This window comes from Mycteria americana, chromosome 1, assembly GCF_035582795.1.
Source record: "Mycteria americana isolate JAX WOST 10 ecotype Jacksonville Zoo and Gardens chromosome 1, USCA_MyAme_1.0, whole genome shotgun sequence".
Classification (NCBI taxonomy): Eukaryota; Metazoa; Chordata; class Aves; order Ciconiiformes; family Ciconiidae; genus Mycteria; species Mycteria americana.
Genome location: NC_134365.1, coordinates 210,734,653 through 210,755,584, shown reverse-complemented (window position 1 = coordinate 210,755,584; position 20,932 = coordinate 210,734,653). Strand labels below are relative to the sequence as shown.

Genomic DNA, 20,932 nt, shown 5'->3' with positions numbered 1-20,932 from the left:
GTGATAGGACAAGAGGAAATGGCCTCAAGTTGTGCCAGGGGAGGTTTAGATGGATATTAGGAAATTTTACTTCACTGAAAGGGTTATCAAGCATTGGAACAGGCTGCCCAGGGAAGTGGTTGAGTCGCCATCCCTGGAAGTATTTAAAGGACGTTTGGATGAGGTGCTTATGGACATGGTATAGTGGTGGTCTTGGTAGTGTTAGGTTTACGGTTGGACTCGATGATCTTAAAGGTCTTTTCCAACCTATACGATTCTGTGATTCTGTGATTTTAAACCCATTGCCCTTTGTCCTGTCACTACAGGCCCTGGTAATAAGTCTCTCTCAGTGTTTCTTATAAGCCCCCTTTAAGTATTGAAAGGCCACAATAAAGTCTTCCTGGAGCCTTCTCATCCCCAGGCTGAACAACCCCAACTCTCTCAGCCTTTCCTCACAGGAGAGGGGCTCCAGCCCTCTGATCATCCTTGTGGCCTCCTCTGGACCCGCTCCAACAGGTCCCTGTCTTTCCTGTGCTGAGGGCTCCAGAGCTGGACGCAGTACTGCAGGTGGGGTCTCACCAGAGCAGAGTGGAGGGGCAGAATCACCTCCCTCGACCTGCTGGCCACGCTGCTTTTGATGCAGCCCAGGATACGGTTGGCTTTCTGGGCTGCGAGTGCACGTTGCTGGCTCATGTCCAATTTTACATCCACCAGTACCCCCAAGTTCTTCTTCTCAGGGCTGCTCTCCATCCCTTCATCCCCCAGCCTGTATTGATGCTGGGGGTCACCCCAACCCAGGTGCGGGACCTGTTGTAGTAGTCACTTTAGCATTAGTATCAAGGCTTGCTGAAGTCTTGGGCCACAAGAACTTTCACCTAGATCCACCAACTGTGCACTGAACTTTTACTTGAAGTACATGAAGGAAGGCTGCATGAAGGAAGGCCCCCAAAACCGGTGCAAACCAGAGAGATAAGGAGGCTTCAACCTTAGCAGAAGCTGCGATCTTAGAGATAACAGAAGAACCGGCCTGCCTAGAGACAAGGAAAGGACCCAATGAAGAACGGGAAGACCCCAGACCCAAATACTACTATTGGTCCGAACTGTCTCCTGAGGGGAGGGGAATTTAGATTGTAAGGGTATAATTACCCAGGGATTTCTTTGTTCTGGGTCCCTCTCCAGAGGCACCCAGCTCGAGCTGTTTTCACCGCCATACCAATAAATTTGTCTGGCGTACGTCGTATCAGAGACTCTGCTTCAGGAAACCTCGGGTCAAGCCAGAGGGGAGAGAAAGCACATGAGAGTGAGTGTGTGTGTGAGCGAGGAGTCGAAAAGGGGCTCCCGTCAGCTCCGTGGAGCTGCCCACTGCGAAGGGACTCTGGTCCTAGCAGTTAAAGTCTCGGGTGGTGAGTGTGCCACTCCCTGAATGGTGTGTGAGTGCTCGGGCAGCGGCTTCTCCTTTAACAGACCTTGCACTTGGCCTTGTTGAACGTCATGAGGTTCACTTGGGCCTACTCCTCAAGCCTGTCCAGGTCCCTCTGGATGGCATCCTGTCCCTCTAGTGAAGCAACTGCACCACTCAGCTTGGTGTCATCTCCAAACTTGCTGAGGGTGCACTCAATCCCACTGTCTATGTCATTGATGAAGATATTAAATAGTATTGGTCCCAATACCAATTCCTGTGGCATCTGCTGAATGCTGAGAAGATACATGTCAGTATCATATTATTACCTACTTGTTCATTCCATGCTGAAGTGGATGCAAATTAGTGGCATTTGGGTTTCTAGATAAGTTTTTATGCTTTTGAAAATCCTACACTTCTCTGCTCCCAAGTGTCAAAAACGCAAGGGTGGTTATTACTTAACAGAACTGTATTGAACATTTTATTCAGCCTAAACTTTGGGTTTAAAATGCCCCTGAGAGTCCTTTTTAATATCCATGTTTGTCTTTTCTGTTTCAAATGCTTAGTTATTGTATCTCTGCCTTTCTCAGTTTTGAAGTGATGGCAACTAACTCCTCTCCTTTGCATTTTTTAGCTAGTATCCTACTATAACGCCTTTTTTAAGAGACATTTTCCCTAAGAATCTGCTAAGAATCTGTAAGTGAAGTGCTGGTGTAAAAAACACAGCTGCATTTTCACTGGACCAAGATTTGGAGGAAGGCTGCCTGAGAAGAAGCTCAGATGTTCAGCCTGTGGTAGGAGCTACTTCTGCGGAGCAGAATGATCCCTTCGCAGCAGCTCCACAGGAGGACACCTAGACATCTGCACCCAGTAAGTCCACACCTATCAAACCATGTGCTAAAGCAGCTACCCTCATCAGAAGTGCCTGTGCATCTCTATCACCACAGCCACAACCCAGCTGAGATCCAGGAGGCTGCTTCTGCTCCATCTACTACTTCACCACACCATATTATACCTCCTGTACCAAATAGTCATTTTACACCAGGGCTGGGACTTCCCTCCTTTCCATTCGTATGTCCAGATTTATCAGCTACGCAAGCTCCCTGGGCTAGTGTGCTTCACATCTGTGACCCATGGTTTGCAATGGGTCACAGATGCTGTGACCTCTGCTGCTGCTCTGCCAAGGCTGCCTCACGGCCAAGCTCTGACACATGGTCGTTGCCCTGCTCGCACCTGCCTTCCAAACAGTGCAGCTGCAGGCGACCGTGGTTGGACCCCAGCATGGGGTATACTAGAGAAGGTATAAATGCTAGGTGCCAAGCGAATAGAGTGTCACAGAGATAAATTATTATAGAAATAATAATAATAAGTTATATATTATTCTCAATAATAAATATTCTCCAGTTGTCTTGTCCTGTCTCTACAGTCTCACAGTTACTGTATCTACACCCCAGGGAGGTTGTCTTCAGGGAGATGAACTGGTTTTATTTCCAGCCCAGGAAAGCCGAACGCACCAGACACCAGCGGTGCATGCAGCAAAACCCAGCAGAAGGGCAACGCGTGGCTAATCCAGTAGCTGCACCAGCACCAAGGGCTTCTCAGACAAAACCAGCCATTCACAGGTCTTGGTGAGTCATTGCCCCCTTCCTCCCCTCAGGCCAGACACAGGGCAAGGGGTTGTGGGGCTGCAGGGAACAGACTTGTGGTTCTGTCCATCTTACATCGGGGGACAACTGCAGCATTTCAGCTAGCAAAGTTATAGATCTATTCTACACATTGTACTTTCAGTCTCCATCATGACTAGATGGGCTTTTATGACAGACTGGAAATGACACATGAGAGGCCAGCACTGAGTGACCACTGGATGCTCTGCACCGGCATCAACTGGTGCCCCTGGGCTTCATAGAAAAGAGTAGTGTCAGCAAGCAAGTCCCTTTCCCTTCCTTCCCTCCCTCCCTGTCCTGTTTTTACAGGGGAATCCCAGATGGAGTTTATATTTCATCAGTCAAAACCAAACTAGAAGCAACTGATTCACAGGCAATTTAGTGATTTTTCATAATGATTAAGCTTAGAAGGCTTAGAGGCTTAGAAAATGGCATCTGCAAGGGAAAGTTGGAAGAACTCTGATTTTTGTAGAAGGGAGTGGGGAGAAGTAAGAAAAGTCTTCTCAAAAGAAAAAATAGTGAAAGACAGCTCTTCACAAAAGACATGAAAAAGAAGCTGCCAAATTCATTTGCAAAAGTGACGATTTAGCTTAAATGCTTAGAAAAGGCTTTACTTGCAAAGCTGCAAAGCCCTGGACTGAGGCTACATTTTATCTTCACCGCACTGATGCTAGAAAGTCTCACCATACCAGCAGTCGTGCCATGGACCACAGGCCTAGGGAAAAGAGCTTCAGGGGAGGGAGGGAGGGAAAGAGGGAGAAAGCTGGAAGCTAAAAACCTCATCTGACATCAACAAGTGCAAGAAAGGCTGCTTCCAGGATTTGTTTTCCCCTGAGTGCTATTCAGAATAGCACAAGTTGCCAAATACAGCCTGGCATCGTCTTTGTTCCCTTTCAAGGTCTCTGCATAATTCTACATGGAGAAAATGAACAAAACACTAAGAACATTGCTAGAAACAGAGAATTAACATTCATTAATTCATAGAACTTGTAAGTTAATTTTCATGGGCCTGTTATGATATTTTTCAAGGAAATAGAAAAATAAGAAAACAGTGTTGTCAATACAAATAATTTCACTTTTGAATAGAAAAAACACAGCACTCTTTAAATCATGAAAGTTGCAGAGCCAACCACTCAAGGTTTTGGAGACGCCAGCATTAACTTTACCCAAGGGAACTCAATTAAGGTCACATATTCATATGCCAGATGATGCATTCTCTAAATGCAATTCATTTTTCCACAAAACTCCTGTGCTTAGGCTATGTGGATCTGCTGCAATGGGCAGCTGTTCAGTGCTTTGCGTGCTCTTTGTTACCCAGCAGACACCGCTCTGCCGTGTTCGCAGTCTGCTCCCAGAGGCACGTGTGTGAAAGCTCCAGAGGAAACAACTGAGCCAGCTTTAAAAGAATGACCTACACTGGTAACCACAGACATAGCAGTCAAACTGGTGAGCTCTGGGGAACACACTACCCCAGGGCCAGAGAGCTATGCTCTGGCAAAGCTGTGAGCAGAAGACCTGTGGTGTGATGACAGGAGGACGGCCACAAGGTCACAGCACATCACCTGTGCTCTTCCTCCAGCCCAACAGGAGGACAGTCTGTATCTATAAAGACACTGAAAAGGAGGGAAAAAACCAGCAGGCCTTGCCTAAGATTTATGGAAGCAGAAGCAGGCAAGATTTTGAGGGAAAAGATAACAATAATCATTTTTTACTCTTAAAGAGCGTAAAACACCTGTCCAAAATCTAGTTCATTGTTGTCAACAAAAGGAACCCAAAAGACGTAACGAGGAGTCAGTAGCCAGCATCCCTTGAGCTCTGTGTCACACAGGAATCAGCCTGGCCAGGCCACCCGGCACACACGCAGGTCTCGGTGCTTCGGAGGATGTGTGTATGAGGGTGGGAGTGGGGAGAGTTGACTTGCTTAGAAAGTCAGATAAAACAAAATGACCTCCCCTTTCCATAACACTTCACATTTAGCTTTGATTCATTATATTCCCAGAGGGGAAAGAAAAGCCTCCTGACAGCATGATCCTTGCCATGCTCCAGAGCAACCAGTCCCCTCTCACACCAAAGTCCCCCACCCGCGTGTTCTTGCAGATCTGTTTTTCTAAGGCTAGCTACTAAACCGCCTGTTTCAAAGCGCTGCACAAGACCAAAATTCAAAATGTAGCAAAAAGTCTAGCTGCAGCAGGCAAACACGCCCAGAAGGGAAAATAAAAGAAGGTAATCTCCACCCTGTACACGTATCTCATTTTATCATCACTCAGACCATCCCTTCACACTCCCCGAGGTGGCATCTGAATGCAGTTTACGCACCAACAGTGTATTCACATTTTAAAAGAACCCTCTGGTCTGCACAGACCTGGGGTAGAATGAAAAAAACACCCATGAAGCCTGGATGCCCAATTTAAATTGCCCAGGACGTGATGTTTTTGGAATAGTTTGCGTCATACTGCACTTCATGTGCTCAGAGCACAAACCCACTGATTTCAGCAGCACCGGTAAATGCAAAATGTTTGTCCAGAATCCCAAATCAGATATGAGGAAAATGAAAAATAGCTAATTAGGAAATGCTCATCAGAAATTGCCCTGTACCACATTAAGTATATTGTAGCACAGTGTATTATGTCCGGTTTTCAAGGGCACCATTTCTAGTGCTTTAACCATGTCCTTCCCTTGTACATTCCTGTCCTATTCTGTCTAAAATGTGTACCTCTGCTGGCCACTGGCCACTAGTTCATTCCTGGACAGGCTGTTAAGGCTCACTGTCCAATCTGCCGCTTCTTTTCTTTTTACCAGGTCCATCCCTCCTGTTCTCTGTAATGAAATCAAACAGCTTCATCACTTCTTACACCCTCTCTGTGCCCAGATCCAGGATTAGGCAGAGCCTGGAGGAGAAGGGTTTTCCACCCGGTGCAGGGGTGCAGGATCCAGAGGTGTAACTGCAGGAGCCCTGCTCAGACCCACCTGGAGCTACAGACTGGGCATTTGAGGATTTTGTCTCCTGGAGCTACAGCAAGGTTCTACATATGTAGCTGTTTGAAGGACGATAACTGCACCCAAAGATGGTGAATCTTAGGATGTTACCTTCAGCTTCAGAAAGAACATCTTAGTGAGCTCAGACCATGAGCCCCTGGTCCCAGACAAAGCTAAATTCAAGGATCTAGCTGCAGGATCCATTATAACATGTATGTGCTTGAAAACAACTGCACCACATTCATTGAAAGGGAAAAAAAGACCTCTGATGTAAAATATGGCTCAGTCCAAATGGGTCTGGCTTGGCAAAGCTGTATTAAAGTGTTGGGTAGGCAGAGCATCGCCTCTGCTGCCAGTCTGTCCGTCAGCTCCAATCGACCATTAACCTGCAACCTCTCTCACAGCGAAAGCTCCCTCAGATGGAGCACCCAGTAGATCCAGCAAGGCCAGTAGGACCAAGGTCCATACACCAGTCACAGTGACTTCCCAGGAGTGCCCAGAATGATGGGATGACAGCTGATGCAAGAGCTGTCATGGCAGCATGTCCTTCTCCGGCAGGGAAACTGAGAGACTTTTTGCCCTCACGGTTTTAGGCTCTTTGGTGCCTGATCAGTCTTGTGCCTGGGGGATGTGCAGAGTGTAAACTCCTGCCTGTGTTTGATGATGATGAGTATCCCAAATCTAAGACACCATTCAGACAAAACTCTGAAAACACTCTGAAAGCAATGATTTATGGGCAAGAAAGAAACTTTGGACATCTAACTCAACTGAGTCATTGTCAGACAACAAACAGAATAATCACAATTGAAGTAAGTATTTGTGCATGAGTCTTTTAAGCTACAGACTCCCTGGAAAAAAAGAAAAAAAAGAAGAGATGTGACAGAAAAAAATAAAGCATTAAAGCATAAAAAGATTAATCCAAAATGCAAAAGAAATTTTTTCCCTCTTCTCCTTGATAAGACTGACAACAGCAGAATCATGTTGAAAATGCCTTGCTGTAGTTTTCTGAGGAGAGCCGCCCAGCCCCTGCTCACTCAGCTCTCCCCAGCCGGCAGGCGACGCTGACAGGACAGAGCCACGGTAGCGTTGGTCTAGCAGAAGCCACAAGTGGCATGTGTCCATGCAGAGGAGTGGAGATGCTTTGAAGGATCAGAGTGGAAGGTCAAGCTACTAGCAAAATCTAACTTTCAGACGTAGACTTCCAGGCAGACTTCCTCTCTCAAGTAGTTCGTGACCAAACAGAGGAAGAATCCTGCAAAATATTGCATACTGTAAGATGGTTTGAAATATTGCATTTCCCTAAGGGCAGACTTTAAAAAAACCCAAACAAGTAGACAACATTTTCCACTCCTCAAGCCAGGTGACTCTATAGGTAAACCCAGCCATAGCCCTGATAATTTATTTCCTTGAGTGAAGAAAGGATGCTTTGGGATAATGTCTCTTGATCTCCTCTCACTCTCCTCCTTTTACCCCAAACAGGGAAGCTCTTCTGTTCATTACTAGCTTAAGCTGAGTAAAGCCATTCCAGAAATCCAAGTAAAGGAAGATTTGTATTAATGAATACAAAATAACAAATGTGTACCCATCAAAATGGCTTTGTTCAACATTTACAAAATATGTGACAAAATTAAGGTAGGAAGAAGATGGCATGGGCTCCTTGTATCTCCTTTCCTCACACCACCCCCTTCCCTTCTGTCCTGTCTCTGAGTCTCTTCTTCCTCCTGCTGCCATCACATGCTCCCTCCCCTCTTGGCTTCCTCCTCACTGCTCTTCACCCTCCTCTTTGCTACCAGTGGGTGAACACTTGCTGCTCGAAAGCACACGTAAACACAGACCATTTTTCTTTTGACCAAAGGAACCAAATGTGGCAGCTAATTTGTTGCTTTATCCCTTGCATATATGTGTACGCACACATTTTTCCTCTCCTGGGGAAACATTTTAGTACCTGGGAGAAAAGTTTAAATAGTTAAGAAGTTATAAGGATGACTACAGGGGGTTATGAGGGACTCTGAAATTAAATCAGAGCTGCATAATTACCAGAAAGGAAGAGGTGAAGGGAAAAATGAAAGGATACTGTCCACTGAATGGACACTGGAAGGGATGGGCTAACTTCTCAGACTCTCATGAAGAGGGTTCTCCAACGCTGCCATACCTCTTTCTCTTGTAGAGCAGAAATGGGCTGAGGTCCCTGCTTTCCTCCTGTGGTTTGGCACGTTAATTTAAAACTTACTCTACTGAACATATAGGTCAGATCTTGACCAACTGAAATCAGGGAATGAGTCTGATTTCCAGCAGTTCAGAGTATGTCCAAGGTTACTGCAGTTCCAAAAATACCCCATCACTGCTTTCCTCTTTTAAGTCCATAGTGTTCGATTTTTAGGTGCTCAGCATTCCCAAAGGTTTATTTGCTGGTAAAGAGTTGGGATCTGCTGTCACTGGACTGGGGAGCGTGGTTCATGGTCTCTGCACGTTTGGGATGTCCAGCTGAATAGAATGGGATGGGATGGGATGGAATAGAATGGAATGGAATGGAATGGAATGGAATGGAATGGAATGGGATGGGATGGGATGGGATGGGATGGGATGGGATAGAATAGAATAGAATAGAATAGAATAGAATAGAATAGAATAGAATAGAACAGAACAGAACAGAACAGAACAGAATATTTCAGTTGGAAGGGACCTACAATGATCATCTAGTCCAACGGCCTGACCACTTCAGGGCTGACGTATTGCAAATGTTAAGGGAGGAAATGGGACTTGGCTTAAGGGATGAAAGCAGGCAGGAGGAAAGGTTTGATTCTGCCTATCAGTGATACGAAGTACTCTGACTCGTGGGGTCTTGATAAAGAGCGGTGAAATAGCACTGGACTCAAAGTGAGAGACTGATTAACACCTCGTGAAAGGACAGGCTAGCGGCAAGGAGTGGTAGGCATTTCAGTCTCTTTAAATACTCAAGTATGAAAGACCAAGAACAAGCACAAGACTTAAAATTATTTCAGAAATGTAAGTTTATTACAGGACATTGGGAAAAACAGTTTCTCTCTCTTTTTTTCCATTTATAGTAATTTATAAAAAGAAGTTTTTTCTCGCTTCACTGCTGGCTGCTGCAAGCTGAATGTGGAATGGGGCACCCTGGTGTGACATTCAAGCTAATTTCCTCAGCACAGGGAGAGCTATTGCTTTCCTGTGCAATACAAGGTACAGTTTTTGGAATGCCTCTTTTTTTCGTTATTCAAAATCAGATTTGATAGCAGAGGCGATCAGCTCCAGTGCAGGCGTGTTCCGCAGCGGAGCGGGGGATCACGGGGTCCAGGGGGGTTTCCTGAGCCGGGGAAACCCCAGGGGAGCGCAGAGACCTGCCAGGAGCCGGCAGCTCTCACGAGAGCGGCTGACCAGGCGTGGGCAGGGCCAGGAGTAACGGCGGCCACCCAGGGAGCCATGGCACCGGCGACCAGGACGGGCAAACGGGGCATGGCGCGGCAGTTCGCACGGGACGGCACCTCGTGGAAGGAAGGGCATTCCACCGGCCGAGTTCCACAGGCTCTTCAGGAAGGACAGGCAGGGGAGACGAGGAGGGGGTGTATCCCTCTGTGTCAATGACCATCTGGGGTGCATGGAGCTCTGCCTGGGGATGGATGGGAGCCAACCGAGAGCTTATGGGTCAGGATTAAAGGGAGGGCAGGGACAGGTGACATTATAGTGGGGGTCTGCTACAGGCCACCCAACTAGGACGACCAAGCACATGTGGTCCTCTATAGACAGATTAGGAACAGCCTCATGTTCACAAGCCCTGGTCCTCATGGGGCACTTCAACCACCCCGATATCTGTTGGAGGGACAACACAGCAGGGCATAAACAATCCAGGAGGTTCCTGGAATACGTTGGTGATTGATAACTTCCTTCTCCAGGTTCAGAGCAGACTTCCTTCTCCAGAGCAGACTTTGGCCTCTTCAGGGATCTGCTTGATAGAGTACCACAGGATAAAGCCCTGGATGGAAGAGGGGCCCAAGAAAGCTGGCTAATATTCAAGGATCACCTCCTCCAAGCTCAGGAGCGATGCATCCCAAGAAAGAGGAAGTCAGGCAAAAACGCCAGGAGGCCTGCCTGGGTGAACAAGGAGCTCCTGGACAAACTCAAACACAAAAAGGAAGCCTCAGAGGGTGGAAGCAAGGACAAGTAGCCTGGGAGGAATAGAGCAGCCAGGGATCAGGTTAGGAAAGCTAAAGCCCTGATACAATTAAATCTGGCCAGGGACATCAAGGGCAACAAGAAAAGCTCCTATAAGTATGTCGATGGTAAAAGGAAGACTAGGGAAAATGTGGGCCCTTTCTGGAAGGAAATGGGAGAGCTATTTACCTGGGATAGGGAGAAGGCTGAAGTACTCAATGACTTTTTTGCCTCAGTCTTCATGGGCAAGTGCTCAAGCCACACCGCCCAAGTCGCAGAAGGCAAAGGCAGGGACTGGGAGAATGAAGAACCACCCACTGTAGGAGAAGATCAGGTTCAAGACCATCTAAGGAATCTGAAGGTGCACAAGTCCATGGGACCTAATGAGATGCATCTGCGGGTCCTGAGGGAACTGGTGGATGAAGTTGCTAAGCTGCTGTCCATCATAGCTGAGAAGTCGTGGCAGTCAGGTGAAGCTCCCACTGACTGGAAAAGGGGAAACATAACCCCCATTTTTGAAAAGGAAAAACAGGAAGACCCGGGGAACTACAGGCCAGTCAGTCTCACCTGTGTGGCCAGCAAGATCATGGAGCAAATCCTCCTGGAAACTACACTAAGGCACATGGAAAATAAGGAGGCGACTGGTGACAGCCAACATGGCTTCACTAAGGGCAAATCGTGCCTGACAGATTTGGTGGCATTCTACGATGGGGTTACAGCGTTGGTGGATAAGGGAAGAGCAGCTGACGTCATCTACCTGGACTTGTGCAAAGCATTTGACACTGTCGCGCATGACATCCTGCTCTCTAAATTGGAGAGACATGGATTTGATGGATGGACCACTCGGTGGATAAGGAATTGGCTGGATGGCCGCACTCAAAGAGGTGCGGCCAACGGCTCGATGTCCAAGTGGAGACCAGTGACAAGCAGCATTCCTCAGGGGTTGGTATTGGGACCAGCGCTGTTTAACATCTTTGTCGGCGACATGGACAGTGGGATTGAGTGCACCCTCAGCAAGTTTGCCAACGACACCAAGCTGTGTGGTGCCACCGACACGCTGGAGGGAAGGGATGCCGTCCAGAGGGACCTGGACAGGCTTCAGAGGTGGGCCGGTGTGAACCTCATGAAGTTCAACAAGGCCAAGTGCAAGGTCCTGCACATGGGTCAGGGCAATCCCAAGCACAAATACAGGCTGGGTGGAGAATGGATTGAGAGCAGCCCTGAGGAGAGGGACTTGGGGGGTGTTGGTTGATGAGAAGCGCAACATGACCTGGCAATGTGTGCTTGCAGCCCAGAGAGCCAACCATATCCTGGGCCGCATCAAAAGAAGCGTGGCCAGCAGGTTGAGGGAGGTGATTCTATCCCTCCACTCCGCTCTCGTGAGATCCCACCTGGACTACTGCGTCCAGCTCTGGGGCCCCCAACATAAGAAGGACATGGACTTGTTGGAGCGAGTCCAGAGGAGGGACACAAAGATGATCAGGGGGCTGGAGCACCTCTCCTACGAGGACAGGCTGAGAGCGTTGGGGTTGTTTAGCCTGGAGAAGAGAAGGCTGCGGGGAGACCTTGTAGCAGCCTTGCAGTACCTGAAAGGGGCCTCCAAGAAAGCTGGAGAGGGACTTTTTACGAGGGCCTGTAGTGATAGGCAAGGGGTAATGGCTTTAAACTGAAAGAGGGTAGATTTAGATTAGATATAAGGAAGAAATTCTTCACTATGAGGGTGGTGAGGCACTGGAACCTTCGCTATGAGGGTGGTGAGGTTGCCCAGAGCAGTTGTGGATGCCCCATCCCTGGAAGTGTTCAAGGCCAGGTTAGATGGGGCTTTGAGTGACCTGCTCTAGTGGAAGGTGTCCCTGCCCATGGCAGGGGGGTTGGAACTAGATAATCTTAAGGTCCCTTCCAACCCAAACCATTCTATGATTCTATGATTCTATGAGATTTTCTTCTGCTAAAAACATTAAGTTCCTCAAACTACTGCTGACAGCTGCAGTCACGTCAATTTTCTTAGCCACCCCAAGAAGGACACATCTCACTCATCTTTAAATGCACCAAAACTGTGCAATCACCAGAGGATATCTTGCAGTGAAAAGTTCCACTTTTATTACTTGCTGTCACAGATATCATGTGTTCTCTCACAGCAGTTCATTTATGAACTGATTCCAGAGAGCTAACATCTTAGTTGGGATGAAATGTCCCAAATGTCTGACCTGAGAAGTATCCAGGTGCTTTATAGGATAAGAGAACAACATTCAAAGGCAAATTAAAAAGTCAAACTGTAGAATCCTTTAGCTGCCACTTGACAATAATGCAGAGATGCACTGATCAAAAGGTCGTAGTTCAAACTCAGAGTAGTGTTTAATTACCCGTTCTCCAACTGTGGATGGTATGTCCAACATTCTCCAAAGTAGCTTTTGGGGGTTTAGTTCTCTATTTGAAGAAAAGCTCTCTGAATATTCATGACTTTATCTTAGGAAAGAAAAAACTCTGTGTGATTTAACACTGTCAACAGATGCTGAGCTAACAGGTTGGTGTTTGCCATCGACTTATGCGAAGAATAGGCATCCATTTTTCTTCAACTCTACCTTAGAAAAAGTGCCCGTGATATAAGAGACTGCTGTATTTGTCAATGCCCATTTTACCCTCCGCCTCTCTGAGGGTATTTCCACGAAAAAATGGATTTGTGAAATATTCACTCTGAACAGATCTTGACCTGTCAGGCCCCAGTTCAGAAGGGATGCCTTCCTACCCAGTTGTGCTGGATCTAAGCCAGCAACCTAAAGGTCTACATCTTGACCATTTCCATGTTGCTACTAAGAGACTTAGAAAAGGGGGGAGGGAGGCCTGATGTGATTCGATTGTTGCTTCAGTGCTGAAATACCAGCAAAACACACACACTGCCCCAGTGGTAAAAAGGCTTAGTCATGTGGTTAACAGCGACATACATGCAGAGAATCTCATCCTGCAAGCCGATCCAAAGAGAGTTCCTTCCTGGGAAGAGTTTGCTTTCTCCCCTTTAGGGGCTCCAACGCCATTATCATCAGGCTGCATCAAACATCCAGCTCTTTCATGCTGCCTCCTGCAGAACCTCCTTCTTGGTTTTGTCACATGTAGTTGCACAGTCCCCAAGTGGGCCAGAGCTCCACACCTTCCCATCATTTTAGCTCTAGCCAAATCTATGTGTGGTCCTTATAGATTTCCCAGGGCCACCGTTTAGCTCACAGCTACTATCGGCTCAACTGCAGAGATGTCTGTCTTTCCTGACTGGATGTTGGAGGCCGATGGAAGGGCACGGGAGACCTGCAACTTCTTGAAGTTGCCGTTTTCTGGCCAAGCCAGTCGGTAGGATGGGACCGTGGAGGGAAGCCTCTGTTCTGCAGGTCCGGGAGGTTTTCTGCACACGTTGAGCAAAGCCTTCAGTTCTGATCGGAAGCTGTCATTGAGCCAGCAGTAGATGAAGGGGTTGTAGCAGGTGCTGCTCATTGCGAACCAGTGAAAGGCGAAGTACAGGGCATTGTTGGTGTGGATGGTCTGGCTGGAGAGGAGGACGACGTAGCAATTCAAGGGGAACCAGCAGACTGCGAAGAGGATGACAACAAGCATCAGCATCTTTATGGTCTTCTTATTCTTTTTGCGAAGGGCAAAGTACTGCTCAGTGGTGACTTCCCCGATGACATTGCGCAGCCAGAGTTTCTTGGCCACTGTCACGTAGGCAGCAGAGATGATCAGAAGGGGCAGGACATAGAGCAAAATGAAGGTTGTTAAGTCGAGGTACATCCAAAAGAGGTCAGCAGGCTCGGGGAAATCCGGCAGACACAGGCACCGGGTAACTTCCTCACTGCAAAGGGAGGTACGGGACAGGGGGTGAGAGTGCATACAGCCGGGCGCTGCGGGAGGAGTACACCAGGAACAAGGGGGCAGGAGGGAGAGGGCTCCTGCCATAAAACCTGAAGGCAGACTCTTCATTTATGCACACGTGTCACAGTTAAGTGGAGCTCTGCTGCCCAAGTACTTGAGCCATGGAGCAGCCTGTGAGCAATTTGGTGATAATTTCTCATGGGCTCTCATGACCTTACAATAATATTATGAATTTCATCAATTACAAAATTTCCAGCTGCACAGAAGCAGGGTCTTATTCTTTGTCCTTTGGCAAACAGAAACACAGTCTCTGCACATATGAAGGACCTTTCCCTCATTAAAGCACTTTCCCAATATCAAGGCTCATGACAGCACTTTATAGAACACGCAGCTGAGGCAGATTCTGTCACTATCCCAGGGCTGTTTTCCCCATCCCTGGTCTGCCCAAGCAGGTGAGAGTGGTACATCATATAAAAAGCCAGCATATAGAAGTAGAGGGTCCAGGCCAGATCCTCTAACTTCTTAGCCTATTTCATGTGATTAGTGTGACACGATAAAGATAAAATAATTAGAAATAGAAACAAGAACAGAATATCAGCCACTGCAAAAGGAATCTGATGAAAATTATAGACTAGATCCGTATTTGGCTGACCTCAACATATGTTCAGGGCTTTCAGTGGAGATGCGAAAGTATGGCCACTGAGAGTTTGGCCTCCAGGGAGACTGTGGAGGAAAGCAAAGCATATCCTTACCTGTATTCAAAGGTAAAGAGTTTTTGGTAAATAGCGTGTGGTAGGGAAAAACAAGTTGCCATGATCCAGATTACAGAGATGTAGATAACACCTTTTGCAGTAGATATGCGAGGTTTCAGAGGGTGCATTATAACCTGTGTGAAATAAACCAATATTCAGGCTTATGCCATTTCACGAAATAGTTCTCTCATTTTTTCATATAATCTTCCAGCCTTAAATCTATTACTTAAAGTGGAAATTTAGCATGCAAGCAGTACTGTCTTCACCCAGCTCCCATTGACTCTAAGCTGTACATGAAAGCCTGAATTTTTCCACCATGGGAATGGGTAAAGCCAGATCCCAGTCCTACCCTCTCATTTCAGTATTTGCGTCTAGGTGGGGAGAACTGGGTACCAGTGGGTCTTCCACACATGATAATTTCCAGGTTCAATTTACTTAATAGCAAAAAAAAAAAAAAAAAAAAAAAAAGAAGAAAATAGTCTCAGACCCTTCAGTATCGGTGACCCAAAGACCCATGGGTTTGTGATTTCACTAGACCTCCCTGGGGATGCTTCTGACAGCCAGTGGATTTTCTGGAAACTCAGAAGTTTGCTAGCAGAAAATGTCAACTGTACCGCTCTGTTTCGTGTGGTCATTGGGTGACTCCAAACTGATAATGCCTGACTGTCCCCAGTTTTGAGCCCATTATCAACAGGAAGCCACAGCTCTGCTTGTGACAAACACCAGTATGGTACAGTCAGCTCTCCAGCGTTCAGGGTAACAAGGGGTGAGACATCCCTTGTTAGAGCAAAGGGAGACAGAGCTGTGGAAGCTAACCAGGATGTCCTTGCATCCACGACGCTGTTCCTCCATGGGCCAGACAAACCATCCCAGCGGAGGGTTGCCCACATGAATTCCTATCAGGATCTTGGACTTTCTCCTTGTTTGAGAGCTACTGGATTACCCACAGAAGCAAAGCTCCCGTTTCCTGGTTGGAAGCGATCGCAAGGCGATGGACATCTCCAGTCTCCCACCTCGCTGCCGGCTTGAAACTATTCTTTCCATCTGACAGCAAGAACTGCTCCCCTACCCTGTCAGCTCCTCATGCATCTTACATTAATCTGGGAGCTGAGAAGGAAAAGACATGGGATCATCCTTTCTCATTTTAATTATGCTCTCCCAAGCTTTCCGGCTGTCTGCTTCAGAGAGCTCTTACCTGGTGCCTGTCCACAGCAATGGCTGTGAGGGTCAAGGCAGAGACGTGGAGGGAGCAGTACTGTGCAAACCTACTGACATGGCACATCCCCTTCCCGAATATCCAAGTACTGTTCACAAAACGAGCCTAAAACCAGAATACCGTTAGTTTTGTGCAGCAGCCCCCCCCCCCCCCCCCATGCTTATAGATATCTGAGACACCTCTGGCATGTACTTTCTTGTGCTATGTAAAAGATATTTTTAAAATAGCGGGTTCTTTGTGTAATTGTATAATTTTCTGGCTTCTGAACCCTGAAGAGGTAGGTTCGTGCTGCTCAGTGGCGCAGCAATATCCTCCAGGACAACACAGCAGAGCAGTACCAAAGATGTTTGTTCTGTTTTATTCACAGCGTGTCCTTCTGTAGTCTAACTATTGAGTCGATACATTTATTTTTCCCTTTTAAGCCCTCCTTACAGGATAGGGCTGACCTGTATGCCTTATCTTACTTCAAAGCAAACTACAGCTTTTCAACACAGCTTGTAAAATGATGGTGAGCATTAATCTTTTTTTCAAGAGGTTCATAGTATTACCTTGGAAATACTTCAGAGAAGGGAAGGAAAAAAAAGACCAGATACTACACAGTACTAAGTAATCACTGCGAGGTTATTATTGTTCAAGTGCTATCAGGGCCACTTTTAACAAATGGATAATTTCAGATCTTCAACTAGATAACAGGAATTAGAGAAGAAAAAGACGTGGAGTTTTCTGAAGTTAACGCCGATCGCGGTAATTTGGACTGGACAGGTATCTGCAGGACATTCATGCACTGCCTATAGCAGCGTAAAGCAGCATAGGCCACCGAAGTAACTGCAATGCCTTTATGGCATCTCTGCCCCAGTCTTACCAGTGTAAAAGGCGTGTTGAGAAGTGTGATCATGATATCGGCTACAGCCAGGTTCACAATGAACAAGCTGGTGGCGGAGTGCATGCGCTTGGTCTTGATGACAACGTGACAGACCAGGACGTTGCCGAAGAGGGAGAAGACAATGATGAAGGAGTACGCCGCGATGAGCAGGGCTTTCGCTGTGATGCTCTGCGACTCTGCTCCGTACTGGCTCCTGCCCACAAAGCTCTGCCAGTCAGCCAGGCTGTCGTTATCCCAGGAAAAGAAACCCGAGATGTTCGGGATTGCAAAAGTCTTCTCCAGGCTCCCGTTGAGGGGCAGCTTTCCCGGGGCCGCAAAGGCGTTAACTAAGTCAGGGAGGGAGAGCCAGACAAAACAGGACAACATCTCTGAAACGTCGCTCTGCTCCTCCAATTTGGAAATAGCTCATTTGCGAGAGAGCAGAGCTCAGGCCGTGTGCCGGCAGAGCCGTCCTCCCCTCGCTCAGCCCAGCCGCGCTCGGGGCTGCAAACACGGCACGCAAGCAGCAGGAGCGGGTGGATGCTCCTGCCTCCCGCAGCCTGCTTCTCTCCCGCTCGCTCGCCGCTACTTTTGCTCCTTCAGCCAGCTTTATACCCCCAGGCGAGCTCCGAGCCGGGATCTTCTGCAGCCATTGGGCTGCATGACATTATTTCTGCTCTGACGTGCTGCTTTTCCACGCAGTCGCGCTCCCCCGGGCGCTACTCCAAGATAAGCACATCTGTGAGAAAAGCAAATCAATCTCTCCAGTCGTCAGCATCCTTTTTCTCTACCAGCAGCCCAGCTCATGCAAATTCTGTGCTGTTTATAAACAGCAGCGTGTGTGGCAGCTCTGCTCTCTTCCAGGACACAGTTCAAATTTAAGCTCAGTTTTAAAGATCTGAGAGGCAAGTTTCAGCCTATTTCACAGCATGACACTTACTAACTGGCATAGAATAGAGGGGTAACAGATGAACTCTGACTAACAAGCCGGCTTACTGTACTTACAGTATTTTTCCAAAGACCTTTTTTCCCCTCAGACAGACAGAGAAATACTTAAGCTTTCCCTTGGCATGGATTTCCTCTTGGGCAAGGGAATAAAAAGGTTGATGTGAAACTGTGCTTTCTAGAGTTTGTAGAAATACAGAGGTAGTTACAAATAGGTGATTATATGGGACAGAGGATGGGAAGGGACGTCCCAGCCCAGTGAGTCCAGTATCCAAAGCAACAGGCAGCCGTACACTGGACCCAAGCATTGACGAGATGGCAGCATGGGTGTTCCCTGTGCCTTCCCCACAAAAACACAGTAGGAAATCTAAAATCAGTATCAGGAAACCAAGAGCCACAAATCCTACACAGCACAGAAAGATGTGTCCCTCCATGAGGGCACATGTAAGGTGCTGCTGGGGACAGATCTGCTTGGGTGGTGTCAACTAACCCCAGCCAGAGCAGGTTTTGAACATAAAAGGCTTTATTTAATTATCAGTTAAAAGAACATTATCTGAAAAGCTCATATTATAAGCTGGTCACTCACTGGTGAAAATAACACTCCCAGAAGATGCATGGCACTCCTCCAGGGAACCACTCCGGCTGCTTTCTCCTCACTGCTGCTCAGGAGTTGAACGCAGCAGGACCGGCGGCGTGGCCAGCCCACAGCGCTCCTCTGCAAACGGCTGCCAGCATCTATTTCTTCCACAAAATTGTCCAATTTGAGCTCTTTTGGCAGTTTGCCTGTCTCAGAGGAAGCTTTCCAGCAAACCTGCTGGAGCTGCTAAGGTGGCAGTCACCTGTGACCATTCAGAGAGAAGAAAGAAATCTGCGTCCAGCTCAGAACCGCTCGGCCAGCAAGGATGTCCCCGATCTGATGCTGTCAGGAAAACACAGAGAGTCTCACAATGTAACATAAAGGCCCAGGGAAATGGCAGAAAGCGGGACAGGGCAGCATTCTGGTGTGGGTTTGGGATGAGAACAGAGTGGTCGGTGGCATATGTCCCCCTGCTCGCTGGACTGCTCCAGCAGCTCCCAAGTCCCCCTCCTTATCAGTGCTGCTGGCTGAGGCACAAGGGTATTCGGTCTTCTGACAGTCAAACCCCAGCTCTTACTCGTCCACATCTATCAGATCCTGCTGCCCCGCGCTATAATCCATATTCCAGGAAAAATGAGTAGTTTTGTCTGTTTACTCCCCTTGATCTAGTTCCCCATTTCTAGCAGGGTACCCTTGCATGTGCAGCCAGAGCCGCAGTTGCCTTCGAAGACCAGGTGCTTCCAGGAGAGCAGGAGGCCTTCTCCTCACCTCCTCAGCCAGGCTGCTGGGGAGAGGATGGGAATGTCCTCCCACACAGCCCAAGCCCACCCTCCTCCGAGCTGGACACAGCGTCCCGTGATCCAAAGGAGGTGGTCCCGCCACACACCAGGCAGGCCCGCCTGAAAGACCCACAAAGGGTCACGGAAAAAGCCCGGTGGAAGCTCCCTGGGTCACGTCGCTCCCGTGTCGCCCGTGTGCCCTTCTAGGCCTCACATCACCCTTCTGGTTTAGTTTGTATTTAAACATGCCCCAGTATGAACTGCCTAAACAGTTCACCTGCCTGTGGTTGCTACCAGAGAACAGGCTGTAGTCGATTTGTCAGCTTGGTGCCTGCTCCTGCTGACAAACAGGAGCCTTCTGACAAACAGGTACCTTCACCCTTGCTCCGCCATCCCCGGCACCCGCTGACAGCAAAGGAAGCAGCGGCACAGGAATGTCAGGATTCGGTATGCTGTATCTTGGTTTTGTAAAAGGTATCTGTGAAATGATGTAATTCATAAAGTGAAAAGTATTTAGAAAATGTTTGAAATGAAGCTATACAGCTCGTGAATTCAGGTAATCAAAAAAGTCATCAAGAACATCTGTGCAATAGCACTCAACAAAATTATAATAAATTAGAAAACAGGCCTGGTGAAAAAAAAGGTTACAAGAGGAATATAAAAACAATCACCCAGACACACTAAAAGATGCAGTCTGGAAGCATTCAAAACCAGGAATAATCCCTTTTTTTCTTTTTAAATACACAGCAGCGTGCATCCCTCCACCCCCCCCCCCCCTCCATTTCCCTGGGAACAATCTTTCTTTCACTACCGTGCCTTTGCTGCTGAATTTTTGAGCTTTCCTGGGGCAGGTGGATTGGAAGTTACATGAGTGAGAAGTGACTTTTCAAAAACTATCCAGTGTGATCTCCGAGAAATAACGTTGATTCTCTGAGCATCTTACCCCCCTGTGTAACAAATCACAGTAGTGATTAGGATAAGTATCGTACAGTCTTTCTACACACACCAGGTTACATTTTTCCCCTGAAGTGAAGGATGACATCTTTATCTTCTATACAAGACAGTTCAAGAACTGCTGCAGTTTAACACTATGAACAAAGCCACTGTGAATTTGACAGCTGACTGAAAAAAAATTGCAAAAAAGGTAGAGAGAACCTTTGATACGATTCTATTAATCCTCTATCCTTTGCTACAATCTTTGCCTAGGATGTGCCCGCAACATTAGAAGACAGAGTCCCCTTTAAGACCTTAGTGAAACAATAAACTAGACAATTTAAGCCTTTATAACAAAATAGGTTTAATTTGGTGTGGCGGGCTGACCTTGAGGGGTTGCCAGGTGCTCACCAAGCTGCTCACTCCCCATCCTTAGCAGGACAGGGGGAGAAAATTAGATGCATTAAAAAAAAAGATTTATTCTTTATGTCCCAACAGCAGGTGACGTCCAGCCACCTCAGTACGTATAGTGGTTGCTTTGAAGACAAATGCCTTAACAACAAATATAGTCATCCCCCCCCTCCTTTCCTTCAGCTTTTATTGCTGAGCACAACATCATATGGTATGGAGTATCTCTGTGGTCAGTCGGGGTCAGCTGTCCTGGCTGTGTCTCCTTCCCACTTCTTGCCCAGCCCCAGCCTACTGGCCTTTGGGGGGGCGTTGGAGAGACAGCCTTGATGCTGTGGAGCAGTGCTCCGCAGTAGCCAAAGCATTGGTCTGGTATCAACACGCCTCCAGCTACAAATGAAGAGCACAGCACTGCAT

The 20,932-nt window shown here is 47.5% G+C and overlaps 1 protein-coding gene across 2 annotated transcripts; it reads right to left on the bottom strand.

The window, feature by feature from the left end:
- Window positions 1-6,740: 6,740 nt before the first annotated feature.
- GPR83 (G protein-coupled receptor 83) lies at window positions 6,741-18,153 on the bottom strand. 2 transcript variants are annotated; one of them, XR_012773827.1, is made up of 5 exons: window positions 16,874-18,153; window positions 15,991-16,116; window positions 14,796-14,929; window positions 12,552-14,023; window positions 6,741-7,270 (listed from the first exon to the last, which is right to left on the bottom strand). XR_012773827.1 is itself a non-coding variant. In XM_075491097.1 (4 exons), exons 1-4 carry the CDS (start codon window positions 17,258-17,260, stop codon window positions 13,399-13,401), a joined length of 1,272 nt encoding a protein of 423 aa, XP_075347212.1. In that variant the 5' UTR covers window positions 17,261-18,153; the 3' UTR covers window positions 12,160-13,398. The 2 variants fall into 2 exon arrangements, 1 of the variants encoding a protein (XP_075347212.1); XM_075491097.1 differs by lacking the exon at window positions 6,741-7,270 and having other exon boundaries at window positions 12,160-14,023.
- Window positions 18,154-20,932: the final 2,779 nt, after the last annotated feature.

What these genes read in the sequence shown, in the direction of transcription:
- GPR83 (XM_075491097.1), bottom strand. Translation starts at nt 17,260, where the DNA reads ATGTTGTCCTGTTTTGTCTGGCTCTCCCTCCCTGACTTAGTTAACGCC. An exon ending in TCAACACGCCTTTTACACTG is followed by an intron (nt 16,117 to 16,873) that starts GTAAGACTGGGG and finishes TTCTGGTTTTAG; the next exon opens with GCTCGTTTTGTGAACAGTAC. An exon ending in TTGCTGTGGACAGGCACCAG is followed by an intron (nt 14,930 to 15,990) that starts GTAAGAGCTCTC and finishes TATTTCACACAG; the next exon opens with GTTATAATGCACCCTCTGAA.